The sequence below is a fragment of the Gymnogyps californianus genome, chromosome 15 (assembly GCF_018139145.2).
Source record: "Gymnogyps californianus isolate 813 chromosome 15, ASM1813914v2, whole genome shotgun sequence".
Lineage (NCBI taxonomy): Eukaryota > Metazoa > Chordata > Aves > Accipitriformes > Cathartidae > Gymnogyps > Gymnogyps californianus.
The window spans coordinates 219688-239242 of NC_059485.1; the positions used below are offsets into that span (position 1 = coordinate 219688).

Consider the following 19555-nt stretch of genomic DNA (forward strand, 5'->3'; position numbering starts at 1 on the left):
GAAGATACATGCCTCACAGATCAAGAGCTCTGGTGTTGATACATCAGAGGGTTGTGCTACCATCCAGAGGGACCTCAACAGACTGGAGAAATGGGCAGGCAGGAATCTCACGCAGCTCCCTTTTTTGAACTGCAAACTCCTCCTCCTGGAGAGGAATAATCCCAGGAACCAGTATATGCTGGGGGCTGATAGGCTGGAAAGCAGCTTTGCAGAAGAGGACCCAGGCAGCAGATGAGCCAGCAATGTGCCCTTGCCACAAAGAAGGCAAACGGTATCCTGGGCTTCATTAGGAGGAATGTTGCCAGTATATTGATGGAGGTGATCCTTCCCCTCTATTCAGCACTGGTAAGATCACACCTGGAGTACTGTGTCCAGTTCTGGGCTCCTCAGTAAAAGAGAGACATGGAGCTACTGGAGAGAGTCCAGAGAAGGACCACTAAGATTAATAACAGAGTGGAGAATCTCTCATTTGAGGAAAGGCTGAGAGAGATGGGATTGTTCAGCCTAAAGAAAAGGCTCAGAGGAAACCTCACCACTGTATATAAATATCTGAAAGGGAAGTGTAAAGAAGATGGAGTCAGGCTCTTTTCAGCAGTGGGCCAAACTGAAACACAGGAGGTTCCATTTGAACACCAGGAAATGCTTTTTTACTGTGAGGGTGACCAAGCACTGGCACAGGTTGCCCAGAGAGGCTGTGGAATCTCCATCCTTGGAGATACTCAAAAGCTGTCCAGACATGGTCCTGGACAACTGGCTCTAGGTGGTCCTGCTTGAGCAGGGGGGTTGGATGAGATCACCTCCAGAGGTCCCTTGCAACCTCAATCCTTCTGTGATTCTGTAAGAGCAGCAAGCAAGTTTCCTTCTTGAAGGACACAGTCTATAGGCTGAAGGCTACAGTCATTATCCTGAGCTTAAAGTTTTTAAATTAAAAAAAAAAATTCAGTTGCTGGAGACAGGACTGGACATTACTTTTTTTTTAAATAATAAGAAGCAAGTACTGTTAAGTTCCCTCCAGCAACAGTTTGTAACCTGTTCAGTGGCCATGGAAAGAGCATAAGCAAGCATCTCTTGTGGAGTCTGATCGTTATGAAAGGCATCCCTAAAACTATTGATCAGTTTCTAAAGTCATAGCACTGCAATAAGGGACCAGAACTGCTAAGATTGACAGAGGTGGTGACAGGCAGGAAGAACCAACTCCCAAACACACTCTCTAGCACTGTCCGAGGCCCAGATGATTATGGTAACTGAAATTCTGCTTGTAAAACTCAAAAGAATATGGCTACATAGAGGATTAACATTTTCATGGTATTCAGTCTCTCTCCTGCTGCCCACCTAAATGCATTTGAGCTACCTAGACTTGGGACCAAAAAAACCATCTACCAGTGAACAGGTAGCAGAACGCTGGTACAGAAGTTTATTCAGTCTCGGCTAGGCCCTATGAATTTCTCTATTTATAAGGAACATGGTGCTAACTTTCAGAGACCACAAGCAGAAATTAAAAGTGTCTCACTGAAGCAGAGTGTTCTGGTATACCCAAGAGGCAGCAACTCTGTTGGATTCTTTAGGGAAACCTGCAAGTTGCAAACTATGTATTTAAGTGCAAATTACTCCTGATGACTACTAGAGGCCTGCTTCCGAAACACCACAGCAGATTGTATAGGAAGAACCAGAAAAACCCAACATTCAGAGGTCAACAACCAAAAGGTATATACAACAAATGACATGTGAAAAAGATACAGAAATATTACTTATTGTCTTACAATGGGGCAACTACATACAATACTGAAAGTATTAATTGCTTCATGGGTTCTTGAAGATAACACTTAAGTAATTCATTCTTGTGCGATGCCATGGATGCGAGAAGTTAGAAACAATCCATTTAAGGCTACTGAATACAAAGACACGAACAGTGGCTCATGACACTAGAGGCTGAGAAAGAATATTGGAGAAGTATCACTGTTCTTACTTTCTTCCCTAAGCATCTGGCAGTAGCTCCTGCCACAGACAGGACATTGCATAGAAGTTCTTACCATGACGAACTCCTAGCCCAATTCCAATCCTTTATATCATGAAATTTTAACTTAACCCATTATGCTACCAAACTTACATTAGAAAGCAATGTCTCCTAAAAATCCAAGCATCAAGTCATCAGAATACAATGGAACTTCTGATGAGTTTAAAAGGTACTTGAAAAATCAGCACCCATATTTAGTGCAACACTGAATTTTAGTAGTTAAACTTAAAACCACTATGTCCCACTCATTTACTCTTCAAGCTCTTCTCTCCAGATTTAAATCTCAGCAATATTACTTGCACAACAAATTTTGAAGTTCATCTAAGATATCTGGCACTTCTTATAAAAAGTAAAGTTACCGTTGAAAAAGATCCTTCACCCAGAATTTTCCCAAATTTGAAGTCATCAGGTCGTTTCTTTCGAGGTTGTGGAGGCTGCTGTCCTGTATGTTGCTGCAAGGAGTTTGAACTAGATCTTGATTCAGCTGCAGTGCCCTCCATGTTAGATGCCTGTCTGCTGCCACAGGTGGAAATGACAGATGGAGTGCTGGAATCTGCTTGGTTCCTCACCATTGATGGGGACGAACAGGAGCATAACACCACGCTAGACTGGATTGGAACAGCATCATACTGAAAAGAGAAATTAAACTCTTATTCCTATACCTTCAAATTAATTACCAACACATCTGCACTTTATTTCCATACGAGCATCATATAAAGTCCTATCTCAAAGTGTTATCATTAAAATGTCTTTAGGAGGGAATGTTAGTATTTATTTTGGAAATGGCAGCTCTTAATTTGTTAAACAACTCTGTTTAGGTCATGCTGCACACATACATATAGCCACAAGTCAAAAGTCTGAACACTTTAGTTCAAGAATGCTTTTTTCCAAACTCAAAAAAATGCTCCCTAACACCAAGGTATCAAATTTCACAGTATATTCTCCTACGAATAACATGATCTTTAAACTTTATTTCATGCTTAGAGACAGAGCCATCCGTCCAATCTTAACAAGTAGTAGTTTTCCTGAAACTAAAATAATTACCTAGTTATGCAATGAACACCTGTATTCATGAGTAACATTAGTTTAGAGATCCAAGCTACAATGAACTGTAAATGAACAAGTAAAGCATGAAAACTTTAATGGAGACAAAGGATACATTCCTACATTTTTACTCGGAATCTCACTTTCTCCAGTATTCTCTTTAATACACATTGGGGAAGGACAGGAAGAAAAGAGAACAACATACAAAAGGCAGATCAGCTCAAGGGTTTAATAATCAGCAATACCTAATATTTTTTTTTGAAGAATGCTCTGGTCCATGACCTTTTAAAACAAGGGAGATTACACTATTTAAATTGTACATATGGTCACATAAAGACGTCCCAATTCCAAAACAAAGAACCAGATATAGCCCAGAAAACAGCAAGTACACCAAGATACACTCCAAATACTGATTCTTGTAATATACAAAGCAAATCATCATTAGGTACCCTTTTATCAATTTTTCCCAAGTAAGACCAAGGAAACTTGTCAAGCTGCTTTCCCTCCCTGTTGGTAATACACCTCCACTAGTCTGTTAGGTGTCTGCTTCAAATGTTTTACTTGAAAGTGGCCAGAAAACACAGACAATAGGAGAGCTCTGCTGAACTACTGACAATAAAAACTGAAGTGGTATGCAAACAGAGGGAATATTTAAGAAAACTAACACCATGTCTGAACATTATTTTTTAATCTCAGTATTCTAACATATGTCCAGCAGAATGAAACTATGACTTAATGAAAATCTCCTAGCCTCAAAACAGATGTATTATACAACCCTGACCTAGTCTGTAACATACCTCATGTTGATATTCAAATAAACATTACTTCTGACAAAAAGAATTTTTTATTTCATGAATTTCAATTCGATTCAGAACAATCTTCTGCGTTTCTATCAGAAACCACTTTAGAAGGGAATTGGACTTGCATTCAGTCATGCATATGGGCTTAAAGCACCTAACTCCCAAATTAGCAATTACTCACTTGGCTGTGCTCTATGCAGTAGGGGAAAGCAGCCTTTACTTACCGCTAAACTTCTTTCAAAAATAAGATACAATTCAAAAATACACTTTACTTACACATCTAGTGGCATTACAGAACAATGAGACACAAACATATTTCTAAGCATGCAAACATATACTTTCTAAATTGAGACGAAGGTAACAAGGTCAAAAAGAGTACAGCTAAAACTCTCCATTTTCTCCACTCTCCGTAATTGGTATATAAATACCAATTCCTGCAAGACTGAAAATTAACTATTATTAAGCAACTATTCTAAACAGTATCTTCCAAGAAGCATAACGCAAAATTCCCTTTCCAATCTGAGTGCAGCCTACTTGCTCCAGGATCTCTATTGCTCCTTAGGGCTTTTTCCAAGGACTATGACTACACCGATAGGGCAGCAGATCAAGAACAGGTAACAGCTTCTTTTATTATACCTTTGTCTGAGCTTTGTGATACAGCAGAGACTGATGAGGAACCTGCCTATAATGATAGCTATTTGCTACATTTTGTACAGCTTTTGTGAGGACAAAGGCGGGGGGGGGGGGCCGAGGCTGGGGGAAGACTTGGAGACAGATCGGAGAATTTGGCTTTTAGAAAAGTTCACTAACTCCCCCAGAGAGCAGTATATGCCCCTACTCAGAATCAGTTATGCAGCATTCTTCTCTTTGAAGAGAAGAAAGTACATTGATGCTATTATTATGAAAACAGCACATACACATTAAAGTATGTGTGCTGTAGGTCACAGTTCCTTTTAAGCCTTCGATGCAGACATTTTAGCTGACACCTTCCCCAGACTAGTTATTGTCCCTAACATTCTCATAGCCCAGCTGAATCACTTTTCCTTCAGACAGCTACTCAAACAGCAGCCTGTATAAAGATACACAGTAGCTAGAATTAAAAACAGATTGTACTCTTCCCTATCAAAAGTGCAGCAAGGCTGACACAAGCATGACTGCTCAACAACTGAAGTGATGCCAATATAAGAAACATCCCATTAATTGAAATATAGTAAATAAAAAACACATGCACACAGACTAAATATTAGGATTTAAATGATGAACTGGCTCCAGTCAGGCTATTCTAGAGCAACTGAGGGTTTACAGGTAAATAAAGCAGCAGCATTGTGGGGGATCTGATTAGAATCTGCAGCTAGCAAGATCACCTTGAAAAAAAACAAACAAACAAGAAAAAAACCCACACCACAAAAGCACCAGAGAACACTGAGAGAAAGGGAGAAAAAGGTGTTGGATGCAGTATATTTCCTTGCACAGTATCTGAAACTAAGTCACAATGAATATCAAGTATAGAAAAGTCCTAAGGGAAGAAGAGACAGGAGTAAAGGACTTTGTACGAACAGAAGGTTATTTCCAGCCAAGGTATAACGTCAATTAGTCCCCTGACTTTCTCAAAGGAAAGTCAAGATTAAGAACAAGAAGAAGAGAGGAAGACGCAATAAAGTATCAGTTACCTAAGAAATGACAAAACTATGCAACTAGGTATGCTGCGCCTGAACATTTATAGACAAGGTCACTCCTACACTTGTCTTCCCACACTCCACATATTCCTGTTTAGTATTTTGTGTCCTGTATTATTTACCTTCTCAGTTTTATTTTGAAAGACTCCAAAAACCATGTCTGCAGAGACTATACATGTTTCTACATGTATGTCTTCACATATGCCAGAGACAGAATACAGGCTAGCTCATCCGGTCTAACCTCATACAGCTACTCTTTTGCAAAAATCAGATTTAAGATTCTGCTTCTGCTAGATACAGACTTTTTTAGTGAGATATGAAGTCAATCACTGAAGAATTTAAAAACCTTCTAAACTGTGTCTGCAGTTCTCAGAAGCGTGAGGATGCTCTCCTTCCAGCAATTATCAACATTTCTCAGCTGGCAAGCCAGTGAAAGCACAGACCCTCACATAGTGACAGTAGACTTAGCTATTGCATGCCATGGATCACCGTTGACCACACTGATAACCACTGATCTAATCATAATATCTCTGCTTTTAAAAACTAGTCTCTAACACTACCTACTTTCCCAAGCTCTTAAGGGTGGATTTCTAATTTACTTCCATATAGAAACTGTTTCCTTCTTAGTGCAACATACTGTGAGTTTGAAAAATCTAATAAGGAAGAAAATAACAAGTCTGCTGAAGGTAAGTGGAATTACAGATCAACAGACGTATCAAAATCTTCATTAACTAATTTTCACTACATCACTAGAAACAGACTTCCTTTTATTTACATGCCATGTGAAGTCAGTCCTTATATTGTTCTTTTTCTCTCTTGCCTGCAAACAGTAGAAATAAACTTTAAGTGAAGAAAACTTGAATCAATGCAAAAAGCCCACTAGATATCACTACATTTTTCCTTTGATACTTTCCTTGCTCCCCTTTGTATGAAAAGCCAGTCACAGGCAAAGCTCCTAGCTCTTATCTAAAAGGACCTATACCTTTTGGAATCCTTTTTTGCAATTCAGCATTTTGACAACACCACTACCACTACAACTTTTAATGTATCTAAGCACATAGTATGCATCAAACAAATACCACGCTGCTCTAAAGTAAGTACAACCACAACAACTGCATCTCTACTAGCTTTTTCCCACCGCAAAATCTGCAACACTGCTTTGCTGATACAGTTCTATCAACACTAACAGCTGCAAAAAATATTTGTAGAGACTAGGCCTTCTGAAGCTTCCAGTATCTTTTACTTCTATCCTAACTGACATGATACTGAACCCTGAAGATGACTGAGAGTATCTTTGCTACCACTGAAACCTCTACTAGCAAGGTCTCATTTCTGTTACAAAGTCAGTGTGAATAGGGTCCTAACCTATCACTTGTCTGATAACACTGAGTCTACCTGCTGACTGTATTACTGAATCTCTAGCTGCATTAAGACATAGGGCAGACATGATCAGAAAAGCTCTTCCATCCACTTACCTAAAAGGCCAATTCTTTTGGAAGCACACCTTGCTAACAGAAAGTATTATTTACACAAAGCAACATGAGCTCTACACCTCAACTGGTACATTTGTTTTGATTACAAACAATTCTGATGAGACTGTATAAGCTAGAACATTGGCACAACCCTCTTATGAATGTTTTTTATGGTAAACTATTGCAGGTCTACTAAATGAAATAATGCAGATAGACATCCATAAAACATTTGACTTGGCATTATATAAGGTCTGAAATACAGAATACTGTTGAGGAAAATGAATATAGGACATATTCTAAGTAAAACTGGTTAAATTCTTAAACACCTTATAATTAATAGTCATCCCATACAAGGATCTCTTCCAGTTCACACCTGTATTGACTCTCAAACCAAAAAGGTTGAAATAAAAAGAGTAATTGCATAAATTTAAAGACTGAGGGAAAAAAACCCACACACCATTTGGCAAAAAAGTGTCTCTTACTTAAAGCAATCTACAGCTTTTGGTAAATTAGACAAACAGTGAGACCTTAACTTTTGCTTCTACCAAAATATTACTACAAATTAAAATATGGTTCAAGAACTTAGGCATAATGGTGGGAAACAAGTGGACAAAAAACTTAAGCTAGTCCATACCTGAATATACAGAACTAGAAAGCATCAACTAGGAGAAGCAAAGTCTTACTGCCACTAGTACTGTGCAAATATTAACGAGAAAATAAAAAAAAAACCACTTCAGGAGAAAATCAAGACACTGAACTCCTGGAAAAACATCTAATCATCTGACTAGATTGAGCTCCTGAAATCTGTGTTCATTAAAGAATCTGACTGTTTTAGCCTTGTGGTATCAGAGAATACAGAACTCTAAAAATTAGGATCACCTGCAATTCAACACAAGTCTTACTGGATATAAGAATTACTGAGTGGTGTATGTCATAAGTGTTAGACTAAATTATGATAAGAAGTTCACAGACTATCATGAAGATAAACCAATACAAACATGTATGCTTACATCAGCAAAGTCTGCTTAATACATGATAGGATTCAGAAAGGAACATAGCAGCACTCTAGGATATCTACGAATTAATCTTTTCACTTGCCAATGGAATTTGAGAGGCTTTCAAAACAGATACTACATGATACAGCACAAGATACCCTCCCCGGCTGTCATAGTATCCAGTCACAGCTTTTACATCTCTGCCAAACATAGCCCTTTGATACAGAAACTGGAAGATCTTCCAAAATCTATGAATCTAAGATTCAATGTCCAACTTAATACACTTGTCTCCACGTAAAAATATGGAGTCCATCTATTTATCTGTGCAATTAAGGAGGAATAAAGGCCTTTATTTCACATTGAGAGAAGGTAATTGCTTTCATTGGACAGGTGTTTTGTAGTTTCAGAGATAAAGCTGACTTGCTACTATTTATCAATACTGAGATTCTGCTAAAGACAGTTTAAGTTAGATAGGCTTGGCCTGAGAGGTTTTGTAAATTATTTTGACATTGTCATACAAGCCAAAAATTCTGAAATTGAAATTTATTTTGTATTGCTTGTAATTTAAACATTGACAACCTGGGGTCTCCTAAGGATTTATCTGCAAAATGCAAAGGGGAAAAATGAACAGCTACGCAGTTATATTTAATATATTCTTTTCATGGCACACTGGTGTTTCAGAGGGTTGACAAAGATGCAGCAACTGCATCTGACACACATCTTGTATCTGAAAAAGAGCATAAGAAGGGGCAATTAACAGATATTATGCACAGCTTTCCCACTGGCCTCCTCCCCCCTCATATCCCACAATGAAAATGTTTACCTTCTCCAGGTTCTCCAATACCTATTTGTGACAGCCTCCACTTCAAAGGCTATAGTGCAACACACCCTGGAAATTCCAGCATATTCCAAAAGAAAAAAAGCAACTCATCAGGTCAGATACTAAGATGGGCCTGAATATATGTCCTCAAACTATTCCTCATAGTACCTAAAAAGAGAATGCAGGCAAAAGCAGGGTAGTTCAGCTACAAGAAACGTAAGTTAAGATACAAAGAAACACTGATTCGGAATAACAAAATCCAACAAAAAACCTCACCTTCCAGTGCAGAGAGCACAGTACAGGTGGCACTTCCCATTATACACCAATCCAGGAGTGGTTTGCAGGAGGCGTAATGATTATCATGTGATCCCTATCAATATTCAACACCAGTTTTCCTTTCATAAACTTTGTTTGCTGCTACACCAGAGTGACTGCCATGAATGAAGGCAACCCAGAACAATAACAGATAGTGTGCTTTCATAAACTGCAGTAAACATCAATTCTCATACCTTATACACTCCTGTCTGTTTATGCTCTGGAGTTCTGTCTAAAAATGGACCGTCAGACTTTCTGCTAAGTGACCAACAGCATCCTCTTTCTATTAACCAATTGTACATATGTATGCATATACAGAGAAACAATATACTGAATAATTTAGGAAACTCCATTGCATGCCAGTTTCCATTTATATACGCTTAGAAGTTTGTCAGATAATTTAAAGAATGCAATAATACATCTATGTGCCAACATTATTATTACCTTTAAGGAATTAAAATATTTGCCTAAAGAAAAAGAGAAAATCCATTCATATGCCTTAAAAAGTGTCACTAGATGCTGTCAGACTGTCTTATCATTATAACATAAAATCAAACACGTAATGGACAGGACAAAACTCAGATTAAGCCAAGCCTCAGCAGTACTTCTAAAAGCACTACACAACTAGTAAACTGTTTGCCCACCTAAAAGGTTAAGTTTGACACTCAAATACATACAGCCATATTAAAAAAAATTAAAACACCATAGTAATTGGGAGGTATTTAAAAACATGTATTCTGCTCACACTTTCAGCTTGATAGAAGATTACATATCTCCCCAATCAAGAAGGAATACCACTAGACTGGAACCAGGAACAAGGAAACCAGACTTAGAAGTATGCTTTCAGATTCTGAAATCTGAGGAAAAAATTGCCAAAGGCTTTAAAGAACCACACTCAATGTTCATTCATTGAAAAGAAGGAATATATTAAAAAAAAAAATTGTAACTGAATACTACATTGGCAAATACCTAGTCTTCTCTGGGATGAAAACATTAAGTCATACTTTAATGACTTATCTCTGTGCAGCAGAGAGTGCAAAACGTAGCATTAAAAAATCTAGTAAATAAATCTGATCAAAAGGGGTGATATTAAGGCATTTTAAAAATTCTCCTGGTTTTAGGTACTATACAAAGCAGTTAATTAAACAAGCTGGTTAATCTTCAACATACCACAAGAAGTGAAGTGTATATTGAAATGACAGAACTTATTCAACCTTTAAGGCAGATAATTCAAATGTCTAACACAAAGTCATAACAAATAAAATCAACAGGCATTTCTAAGAACAAACACTCCTCTCCAAAAAACAAACGAGGCACTTCTTTAAAAACTGTACTAGGTTACAAAGATGTGAAAGATATTTTCCCGGGACAACAGGATGTTTTTTTTCTACAGAGAAGTTCTTTGAAGATCATAGTAAGCCATTTTCTTCAAACTGCAGTAAACAAACTCTACTCCAAGTATTAGTTATTTGTAGATATTAAAAAAGCATTAACATCAAACATTAATCTTCTGTAGCACAGTGGTTTGCGTTTATGTAGTGCAGAGCTGCATCAGCACTCTTTCAAACCTCATTGTCAAATGGTATGCAAAGATTACTGTAGAGAACTTAAGATCTAGCTCATAACCCAACAAATTGCCCATCGACTCCACACATCTTGAAGAAACCGACCACTACAGTCAGCAAAACAGTCTGAAGCCAAACAATTTGTCAAAATCTATACTTTGATCAAGGTTCATAAATGGTTACTGATTACTACATTTAAAAGAACAGATTGAAATCTCATATTTCAATTATAAAAGCTATTTTAACACAACTTTGTTTTGCAAAAGAATCTGAAGTGATACATCTATCTGGAGAGAAATTTTTTGATCTCAGAAGTTGCCACATGAAAAATCTGTTACTTAATAGACCATTTTTGTGAATAAAACACGCAAATTTCAAAAGCATTCAGTTGTATAAAAGGAGGATTTTTTGGTTGTTTAAAGAGACTGCCATGCTAACTGATTAAAGAAGTCTAGGCTCTGGCCCACCAAAACAACTATGCTCACCTTCATGCGCAGTGTTATTTGAAATCTCTCAAATGCTGGAAGGTAAGCATTCATTGACGCACTGCATAAAACTGTTCCCCAAAAAAATCTCTTAACAAAGTATCTTGACAGAAATGACCATTATTTAAAAGAAAAGAAGACTTCTTTAAAAATAATGTCCTGGTAATACATTTCAAGATTAAAGACTGTAAGTGTTAGTGGAAGGGGAAAGCTTGGAGCAGATAATTCTTCAAAGACACTCTTCTACCTAAACTGACAGGGACCTTTGCAATAGTGGGAAACAGAAGTATGAAAAGAATTCAAGTTGATGTAGTCGGCTTGATATATTAACAGCCCTAATATAATTTAAAGAAAAATTACAGTAATGCGAAGGTAATGTTGAAAATACTTGTAATAAATCATCATAAGATACAGTTTTTATTTCAGAGGAAATACATATAAAGCCCTGGCTAAGCCTGACATAATGCCATGCTCTAATAACCTATGAGAATTTGATTAGTAAAGTCATTTTTTTCAGGGACTTCTCTTTGTATTACTGTAAGGCACAAGTAGGTTGTTAAAAAAAGACTAGTATCGAGTTGGCAGTTGTTTGCCTCATGTTTGAAATCAATTTTGGAAGATACAAGTCCTATCTTCAAAACATAATCAAGAAGATTGACTTTGAAGAAGAATCAAAATTAATTGATTTTTCTTCTTAAGCTTTCTGGCTGTACATCCTCACAAAGTTCATGGTATATAAAGAAGTGTTTAAAAGTTTGGGGAGACATACTGTATTGTTCATATAAAATAATATCAAAACACCAGAAACAAAACTCAGCTCTGACACTCTACCTCCTTCATAACTGACCTGATCACCTACCACCAGTTCCTTACTTTCCACAGTAAATCTATAACAAAGCTTATCCATAAGTGAGCAATGAGGAAATCAGATTCACGTTATATCAGCAAAAATATAACCAACAGGCTCAAGGATTTGGAAGCACAGCAAACACCTCTACATTGTTAGATTGTTTTGACTCTTCATTTAGGGAATAAAGGTATTTTATCCACAAGACTGATTTTGTTCCTATAGGAATGAATTTCTCACATACAGAGCAATGTTGACCCAAACATTTTAGTTAATGCAAATGCCTTTTTCTAAATTTGACAACCTTACACATACGGTGGTATTTCCTGCCACTAATTTCCAGGATTCTAATTCCAAATTCAGGTAGGGATTAAAGCTAATGAAAGGATTTGTAAGAACCTGCATATCAGCCAGTTACCCTCTAACCTCCTCTACTGCTAAGCAAAGCACGTACGTTCCAAGTACCTTCAGGGGTAGAGACTATTTAAGGCCTCCTTCCACCGCCTTCCCCCTCCCCGCCCCGAGCCTCAAAACACATCAGAAACAGGAAACCACAAAAATCTCTAAAAACCTAAAGTCAGCCTATGGCCCAAATAGCTATATATGTAAACAAGCCATTGAGAATTCATTTCACACAAACAGATCCAGGCCAGCTCACAAGAAAACAAAAGCCATCTGTATTTGCAACAGTCTAGATCACATTCTACACCATCAGTTATGTCATGAAGCACACCAATATTACGAGGTGTTGCGCAGCATGGATGGGGGCTCATGCTAACAAACACAAAAGGACTTCCTATACTAGGCTCCTTGCTAGGAGGCAGAGAGCACAGTTCTGGGTGAAGAGCAGAGAAGCAGCCACACAGAGGTGGCAGTACACAGACGGAACGTACAAAGGTTGGACAGCACAGTCAAGAACTGTAAATTAAATTCCTGCAGGATTACTAAAGACCTGAACATCAAATTTAATGCTTTCTTTTCAGAAGAATGTGCTAAGCAAGTTAATCCTTGCAATTGTTCACCATAAGAATTACAGAATATTTGCCAGGTGAAGTATTTACAGCTTGTCTTCTACAGCAGAAAGCAAGTCTCAACTTCAATATTTAGTCACACAACAAACCAGTCATTTCCTACAGCACTGTTGAGTAGGATCCATAAGGTGTGAAAAACAAGATTCTAGACCAAACAGCTAACTTTGTGCATGTTGTGTTCAGTCCCTTCATACACTTTAGTTAGCCCTTAGTAACTTTCCACAAGCTTACCTGCAAATAAGACATCAGAAAGGGAAGTGGGGAGGGAGAAGATTAGCTCCTTCCCCTTTTTTGCTTGTTTATTACATATACATAATCTAACTTGGCCACCTGCAAAAAAAGTTTTCCCATTTGAAATACCAGAAACAATAATTCCTCAGCTTCACACAAATTATTCAGGAAGCTCCAATATGAGGAACTTGCAGAAGGATTTCATCTTTCAAACACAGTGTTTTCTGAATTAAGTTTTTATCTTTCCATATTAAAAAGTAATTTCTCACTTGCATATTTTCTGATGCCATAAATGTGCTAGTTCTACAGCAATCCATACAGCTTTTCTAGAAAAAAAAAATTAGATAAAATACAAGTTTACTGTTAAAAAGCAGGGATTGCTAAAATATTTCACGTCTTCATAGATCAAACCTATTTTTATTACTTTGCCAGTTTATTACTTTTTTCAGTCTAACAAAGTGACTGCGCCCCTGGTTTCATGCCTTCTGTACCAAAATTCCTGCAAGTACTTCAGCAGTCAGCATCCCTTTCCCAATTTTTCCTGCAATGCTGCCTTCCAACTGATCTGCTTTACGGAAGTAAAATGAGCCCAGGTCTGCAGGGTGTCTTACAATGTCCAGCTACAGCAACCTACTTGTAGAGTTTCAAGAGGTATACGAAACGGATATTACTTCTAGCACTGTAAGTAATAGACCAATAACCCAAAGAATAATTTGCTTTAAAAAAAAGCCTACCTACACAGGGGATTCATTGTTCAGTTGATCATCACTATTATATCCAGATTATTCTCTGGATCGTCTCCTTTCCACTAGCTACCAGCACTTCCTATGTTAGAAATATGAACGTATCTGAAATTGCTCTTTTTAAGCTTCTTCCATTTTTTCATCTTTGAGCGCCTTCTCAACGTCTGTATCTTTTACTATTTCCTATTCCTGCAGCCTGCTTTGGCAAGAGATTTACAGAAAACTTATCCCAGTTAAAAGCCTATGCATGAGTGATAAAGACTAGTCATAGCCTTATGCTGAAAACCCAAGAGAAGAGAATATTAAGTAGATAGGTAACCTCAAGCCTGTCTGAAAGTTTTATACCTACAAATACCTACAAACAGAACTCTTACCATAGCCTAGTCTAATTCCTAGCATAGATGCAGAACTTACTCTATTAAGAGCTCAGTTCTTTGAAAAGTGTAGTTTATATTAGTTCCACCCGGGGGGGTGGGCGGGAAGCTAGCAGTTTCGTTCAGATATATCCATGGCTATACCACAGGTTTTATCAGGTCAGAAACACTGGTAGAATCTAATAATCACTAGAGCAGCTAAATCTTCCAATGAAGATGTTGCTGAAAATGATGATTTAAATAACCATTCTTCCAGACTCTTCATTTTGAGAGGAAGAGCACTTCTTTATATGAGACCCAATATGCTTATAATGAAGACATTAACAGCAAATAACTAAGACCACACTGACATCTGCAACTAAAGCAGCACTAAAGTTGTTTCCTTCTTAAAAGTGCAGTTCTCTCCTTGGTACCACATCTTCAGAAAACAGTAGAATGTTTTAGGAATTGTCCCCACATACACAAATACAAAAATTAAATGTTTTGGCAGAGGAATGCTGGAATATTCCTTTCAAAGCTGTGCTCTATTTCCTCCCCTCAGTCTTTTGCATTTATAGTAAAATAATCACAGAATTCATTAATGTCATTAATTCCATCACACAAACATTAACTTGCTCAGAGTCTCAGAAATACTGGATTTCCCATATTTTATATCATCTGAATTACAAAAAGGTTAGCTGAATCAAGCCACCTCTATCTGCTACTGCCAGTCAGTACACTCACCTGACCAGAGAAATATCAAACAGGATGGAAGAGAGGAATTAAAAATAAGTTACATTAGTTTTAACAAAAACAGTTGTCAACCTTGTTCTTCATTCATTCTCTCTCTCTATGTTTCTCTTGCAGACAGGGACCTAAATCATATATAGAAAAGGAACAGAAATGGAAGTATTTTGGAGAGAAAAACCTGGAAAGAGAGGCAACAAGCAAGGACAGAAGCACAAAGGGAAGCATACTCCCTGTTTAAAAGAGTCCAAGTAAACAGAAGTCATCTCTGATGCTGAGAAGCAGCTATATGGAGCTCTAGCAAGTGGCAGGAAAGCAAAACTAATTCCTTTAATAATCAAACATTGCTTTATTTCATAATCCTCGATGCAGTATTTCACGTCCTCCCCTGTAGGGCTATGCCACATAATAATTCCCGTCTTCAGTCAACAAATATGATTATGTGTAACACGCTGATGAAAAAAGCACTGAGCATGAAGAGGAGCGCACACTGAAACAGGACTTCAGGAATCAACGCAGCTATGTCAGTCTGCATGCAGAAGACCCTCCTTAGCCAATTCCAACTGATGAAAAAGTTTTAAGTGCTGAAGAGTGCAGCTTGGCAGCTTGCAACCGACAGAAAGAACACGAGACCCAAAAGCACAGCAGCATGCATGCAAGGACAAGGAACATATCACTGCCAGTTAGTTATGCCGACATCAACGAAAGCTGGCAGTTACTTTTGTAAAAAGCACTCTTTTCATAAGGGAATTCCTACACTAACTAAACTGTATAATCTGCAATGCAAACTAAGATTTACCATTACCACTCCCGTGTATCAGCTACAACTCCATCTTATATTAGTCAGTGCTCACAAAACGTTAGAGTTTTACGCCGACTAACGTGAACAACTGCGTTTGAAACGGCGTCCCACCACGACCCTCCCGATCCTCCTCGCGCGTCTGTTTCCGCTACGAAAGGGATCGATCACAGCGTAACAGGTGGCTCCCGCGCAGCGACAACGCCGGCTCTCCCGCTGGGAGACGGCCCGGCAAAGCCACGCCAGCGCCCCGTACCCGGAACCGAGAACGAAGCTCCGCCAGAGGCCGCGGGGCGGCTACCTCACCCTCGGCCCCAGCCCCGCTTCCTCCCGCCGGCGGGCCGGGCTCGGGGCGCCCGCCGCCGCGCTCGCCTCGCGCCTCAGGGCCCCGCCGGCGCCCGGGGCGGGAGCGGAGCCCTCCCGCGAGGCCCGCAGCGACCCAGGAGGCGGAGGGGAGGGGGAGGGGGGGGGGCGGGAGCGGAACGAGGACCGGGAGCCGCAGCGTCGAGGCCGGCCCCGCGGAGGGCAGCGCTCGCCCGGCCGCCCTCCCTGTCCGAGCGGGCGGCAGGAGGCGGGGCCGTCCGCGAAACCCCACCACGACCCCGCCGCCCGGCAGCGTGTAGGGCACGGGTGGCCTCCCCCTCACGGGCCGGCCCCGGCGCCCGGGCCTACTTCTCCCCCCCCCGCCCCAGCGCACCGCGGCCGCCAGCAGCCCCGGGCGGGCGCAGCGCCGGCCCCGCGCCCCCGACTCACCAGGTGGCTGCTGGTGCTGGCCATGGGCCCCGCCCGGCCGGCGCGGCCCGCGCTCCGGTCGCCCTTTAAGATCCCAGCGCACGGCCGCCGAGCCCGAGCCAATGGGGCGCCCGCATCCTCCGCCCGTGACGTCACCCACAACAATACCCCCCCCTCCGCCGCGGGCAGGACTTCCGTGCAGCCCGCTCGGTCATTGGTGGCGTCACCTGCTACTCACGTGCGAGCCCGGACGCAGCGTCCCCCGTCAGCCTCAGCGTCCTCGGCCACGCTGAGCACGCGCAGTTGTAGGGATGACGCTGCCGGCTTCAGTTCCTGTCAGTAGGCCGAGCAGGGTGAGGGCGGAAGAGGGCGGCGCGGCCTCCCCAGCCGCCGCCTTGCGCTCACATCCGGGTTCGTGCCACGACGCAAGAGTGCTGCGGGAGCGACGACGTGGTGACGTCAGGAGCGGGCGGTGATGGCGGGGCGGCGCCCGGCGGCGCTGCGGGGTGTGTTGGCACACGGCCTGCCTGCTGGCTGCGCTGCGGCCGGCGCGTCGCCGTGTGAAGGTGCGCTGCGGGCAGCGAGTCCTCCTTGCAGCCGGGAGCTCAAATGCGTCATAAATGCAATTTCAGTACAGATGTGCACTCCTAAAAATCTGCCTTCTCTGGGAAAAATACACGTTCGCTGTCCCCCTTGAGTGTGGATTCACCGATTCCGACACACAGTTTTCATCACAAGGCTGTCCTTTGCGGTCTGGGAACTGAATCACTTCTACCCCGTGTAATAAGCGCCCTTCCAGGTGTGCGGGTAGGCAGCGCGCTCGTGCCCGCCTGCGCTCACAAGCCCTGGAAGCGCGCTCCCTCGCAGGCGTGAGCCGCGCCCGATGCCAACCACCGCCAGCATCACAGGCGTGCTGGGAGGGATGGGCCGTTTCTGCACGACGCTTTGTAGCAAACAGTTTGAATTCGTCAAGGGATGACTGAATTGTGAGGGATTGCTCAAAAGGATGATGCAGGAAAGGACGGTCTAGTTTACGGAACTGCATCAGAATCTACAAGATGCAGATATTTAGCTTCAAATGGGGGATGGGGTGGAGGGCGAGGGCAGCCACAGTGTCCCGGAGGTGAACTACTTCCTTTAGAAAGATTTTTGCAATGGCCAGCCTAAATCAGCTTTCCTGGATCATGATTTTCTCTTCCTTTTCTTCAGCAGACAAGTAGAACAACTGATCCTAATCTTCCAATAGGTTGGGTGCGTGTGGGGGAGGGGGGTGTGGGTGCTTTTTGTTTCAAGTATCCCTTCACTCTTTTTCAGACTGTATCCAAATTCTTGGCCTCTCTCATAGGCAGATTCTTTCCAACTGATTTACATCTTCCTGAAGGTATCATGCCTAGGCTTGGATGTACTGTTCAACTGCGGCTTCATTTGTCACAAGTAGAATGAAATAAGTACTTGCTACCATTCTCAAATTACATGTCTCTTATTATGTGCTAGAATAGTATTTGTCTGTTTGCAGTGACATCTCACTGTTAAGTCATTATTGATATTATGGTACAGTGCAGCTCTCACGTCCTATTTCAATATATTGCTAGTAACCTGTTATTTCCCAGTTTATATTAATGCATTTGCTTTCTCTTTCAAAGTGCAGTATTTTGCACTTTATGGAATTTCATGTTATTTAGACTGTATTTAAAATTTGTCCAAATATTTTTTCTCCTCATTTTTGTCTCCCAAAATGACTAAAATCTTTCCCAGAACAATGTCACAAATCTTGTATGCATACTTCCTATTTTGTCACCAAAATTAATGAAAATATTGAATCAGACCAAGATTGAGCCAGGATAGACTCCTGGAATACCACTTGAAATGCCATTTCAGTTTAATGGGGAACTATTAATGATTAGACTCAAATGCATTTTCAAAAAGTGTAATCATTCGTTCATAAGTCTAGGTGGTATCATTTAGGCCAGCTAGCTTCCGTAGTATTCCTTTAAAATTGAACTGTGTCAAAAATCTTACCAAAGTCGAATTATATAGTATCTACTTCTTCCCCATCATCAGCAAGTAAACTCTCTTGTCAAAGACGGAAGTTGATGAGTCAATTTATATTATTTCTCACTTTTTAATCCTCTATATATTTTTTAAAAATATTTTTTTAGTAATTAATTCCAGAATAATTTTAAAGAATGAAGTTAGGCTTGTTGGTTTATCATTATTTTGGGCCCTATTTTTCCTACATTTAAAGATGAGACTGTTCATCTTTCAAAAGCCCTCTAGGTTTCTTGTTCTGCACAGCTTCTCAGAAATAGTTTTCAACGTTGCAGAGACTGCTTTGGCTAGTTATTTATGGTTCTCTTGGGTTTTTTTTTGTTTTTGCAAAAAATGCTTTAGGGCGAATTCTGTCTGGCCCTGCAGAATTTAACACACCTGTTAAGGGGTTTAACTCAAATTTCGTGTGTGCTGCTATCAACTTGTTAAAATGAATCATATTAGTTATCTTCATTGTTAAACTCTATTGTTCTACTGAAACAAAAAGAAGGTGCTGTACCCTTCAATCCATTACACATCATCTGTTATTCACTCCCTTTCCTGCTCAGTACTGGGCCTCTACTCTCCCTTTTTCCTCAGACTGCTGATAAACTCGTAGATTTTGTTGTTGCCCCCTTTTCTATTTAATTTTAGTTTCTCAGTTTGTTTTCAACTAAGCAAGAGAAAAATCTCTACTGTACAAGTTTTCCAGCAGGTCTGGTACCCTAAACTCTGCAAGATGAAGCCATTGGACTCTGCAGCATTGTCTTCATCTCAAAGGATGACACAGCAAAACTTCTCTTTACAGCATCAATGTATGTTTTCCATGCTGAAATGCTTTAATTGATATGACATACT

The 19555-nt window shown here is 40.4% G+C and overlaps 1 protein-coding gene across 1 annotated transcript in view; it reads right to left on the minus strand.

Moving 5' to 3' along the window:
- The window catches only part of PDPK1 (3-phosphoinositide dependent protein kinase 1), a 30461-nt gene extending 13722 nt beyond the window's left edge, over nt 1-16739 (minus strand). The window contains exons 1-2 of the mRNA XM_050905672.1: nt 16691-16739; nt 2374-2643 (exon numbers count right to left, since the gene is read on the minus strand). Coding sequence (XP_050761629.1) covers nt 2374-2643; nt 16691-16714 — 294 coding nt within the window. The 5' untranslated portion in view covers nt 16715-16739. The remainder of the gene's footprint in view (nt 1-2373; nt 2644-16690) is intronic.
- Nucleotides 16740-19555: the final 2816 nt, after the last annotated feature.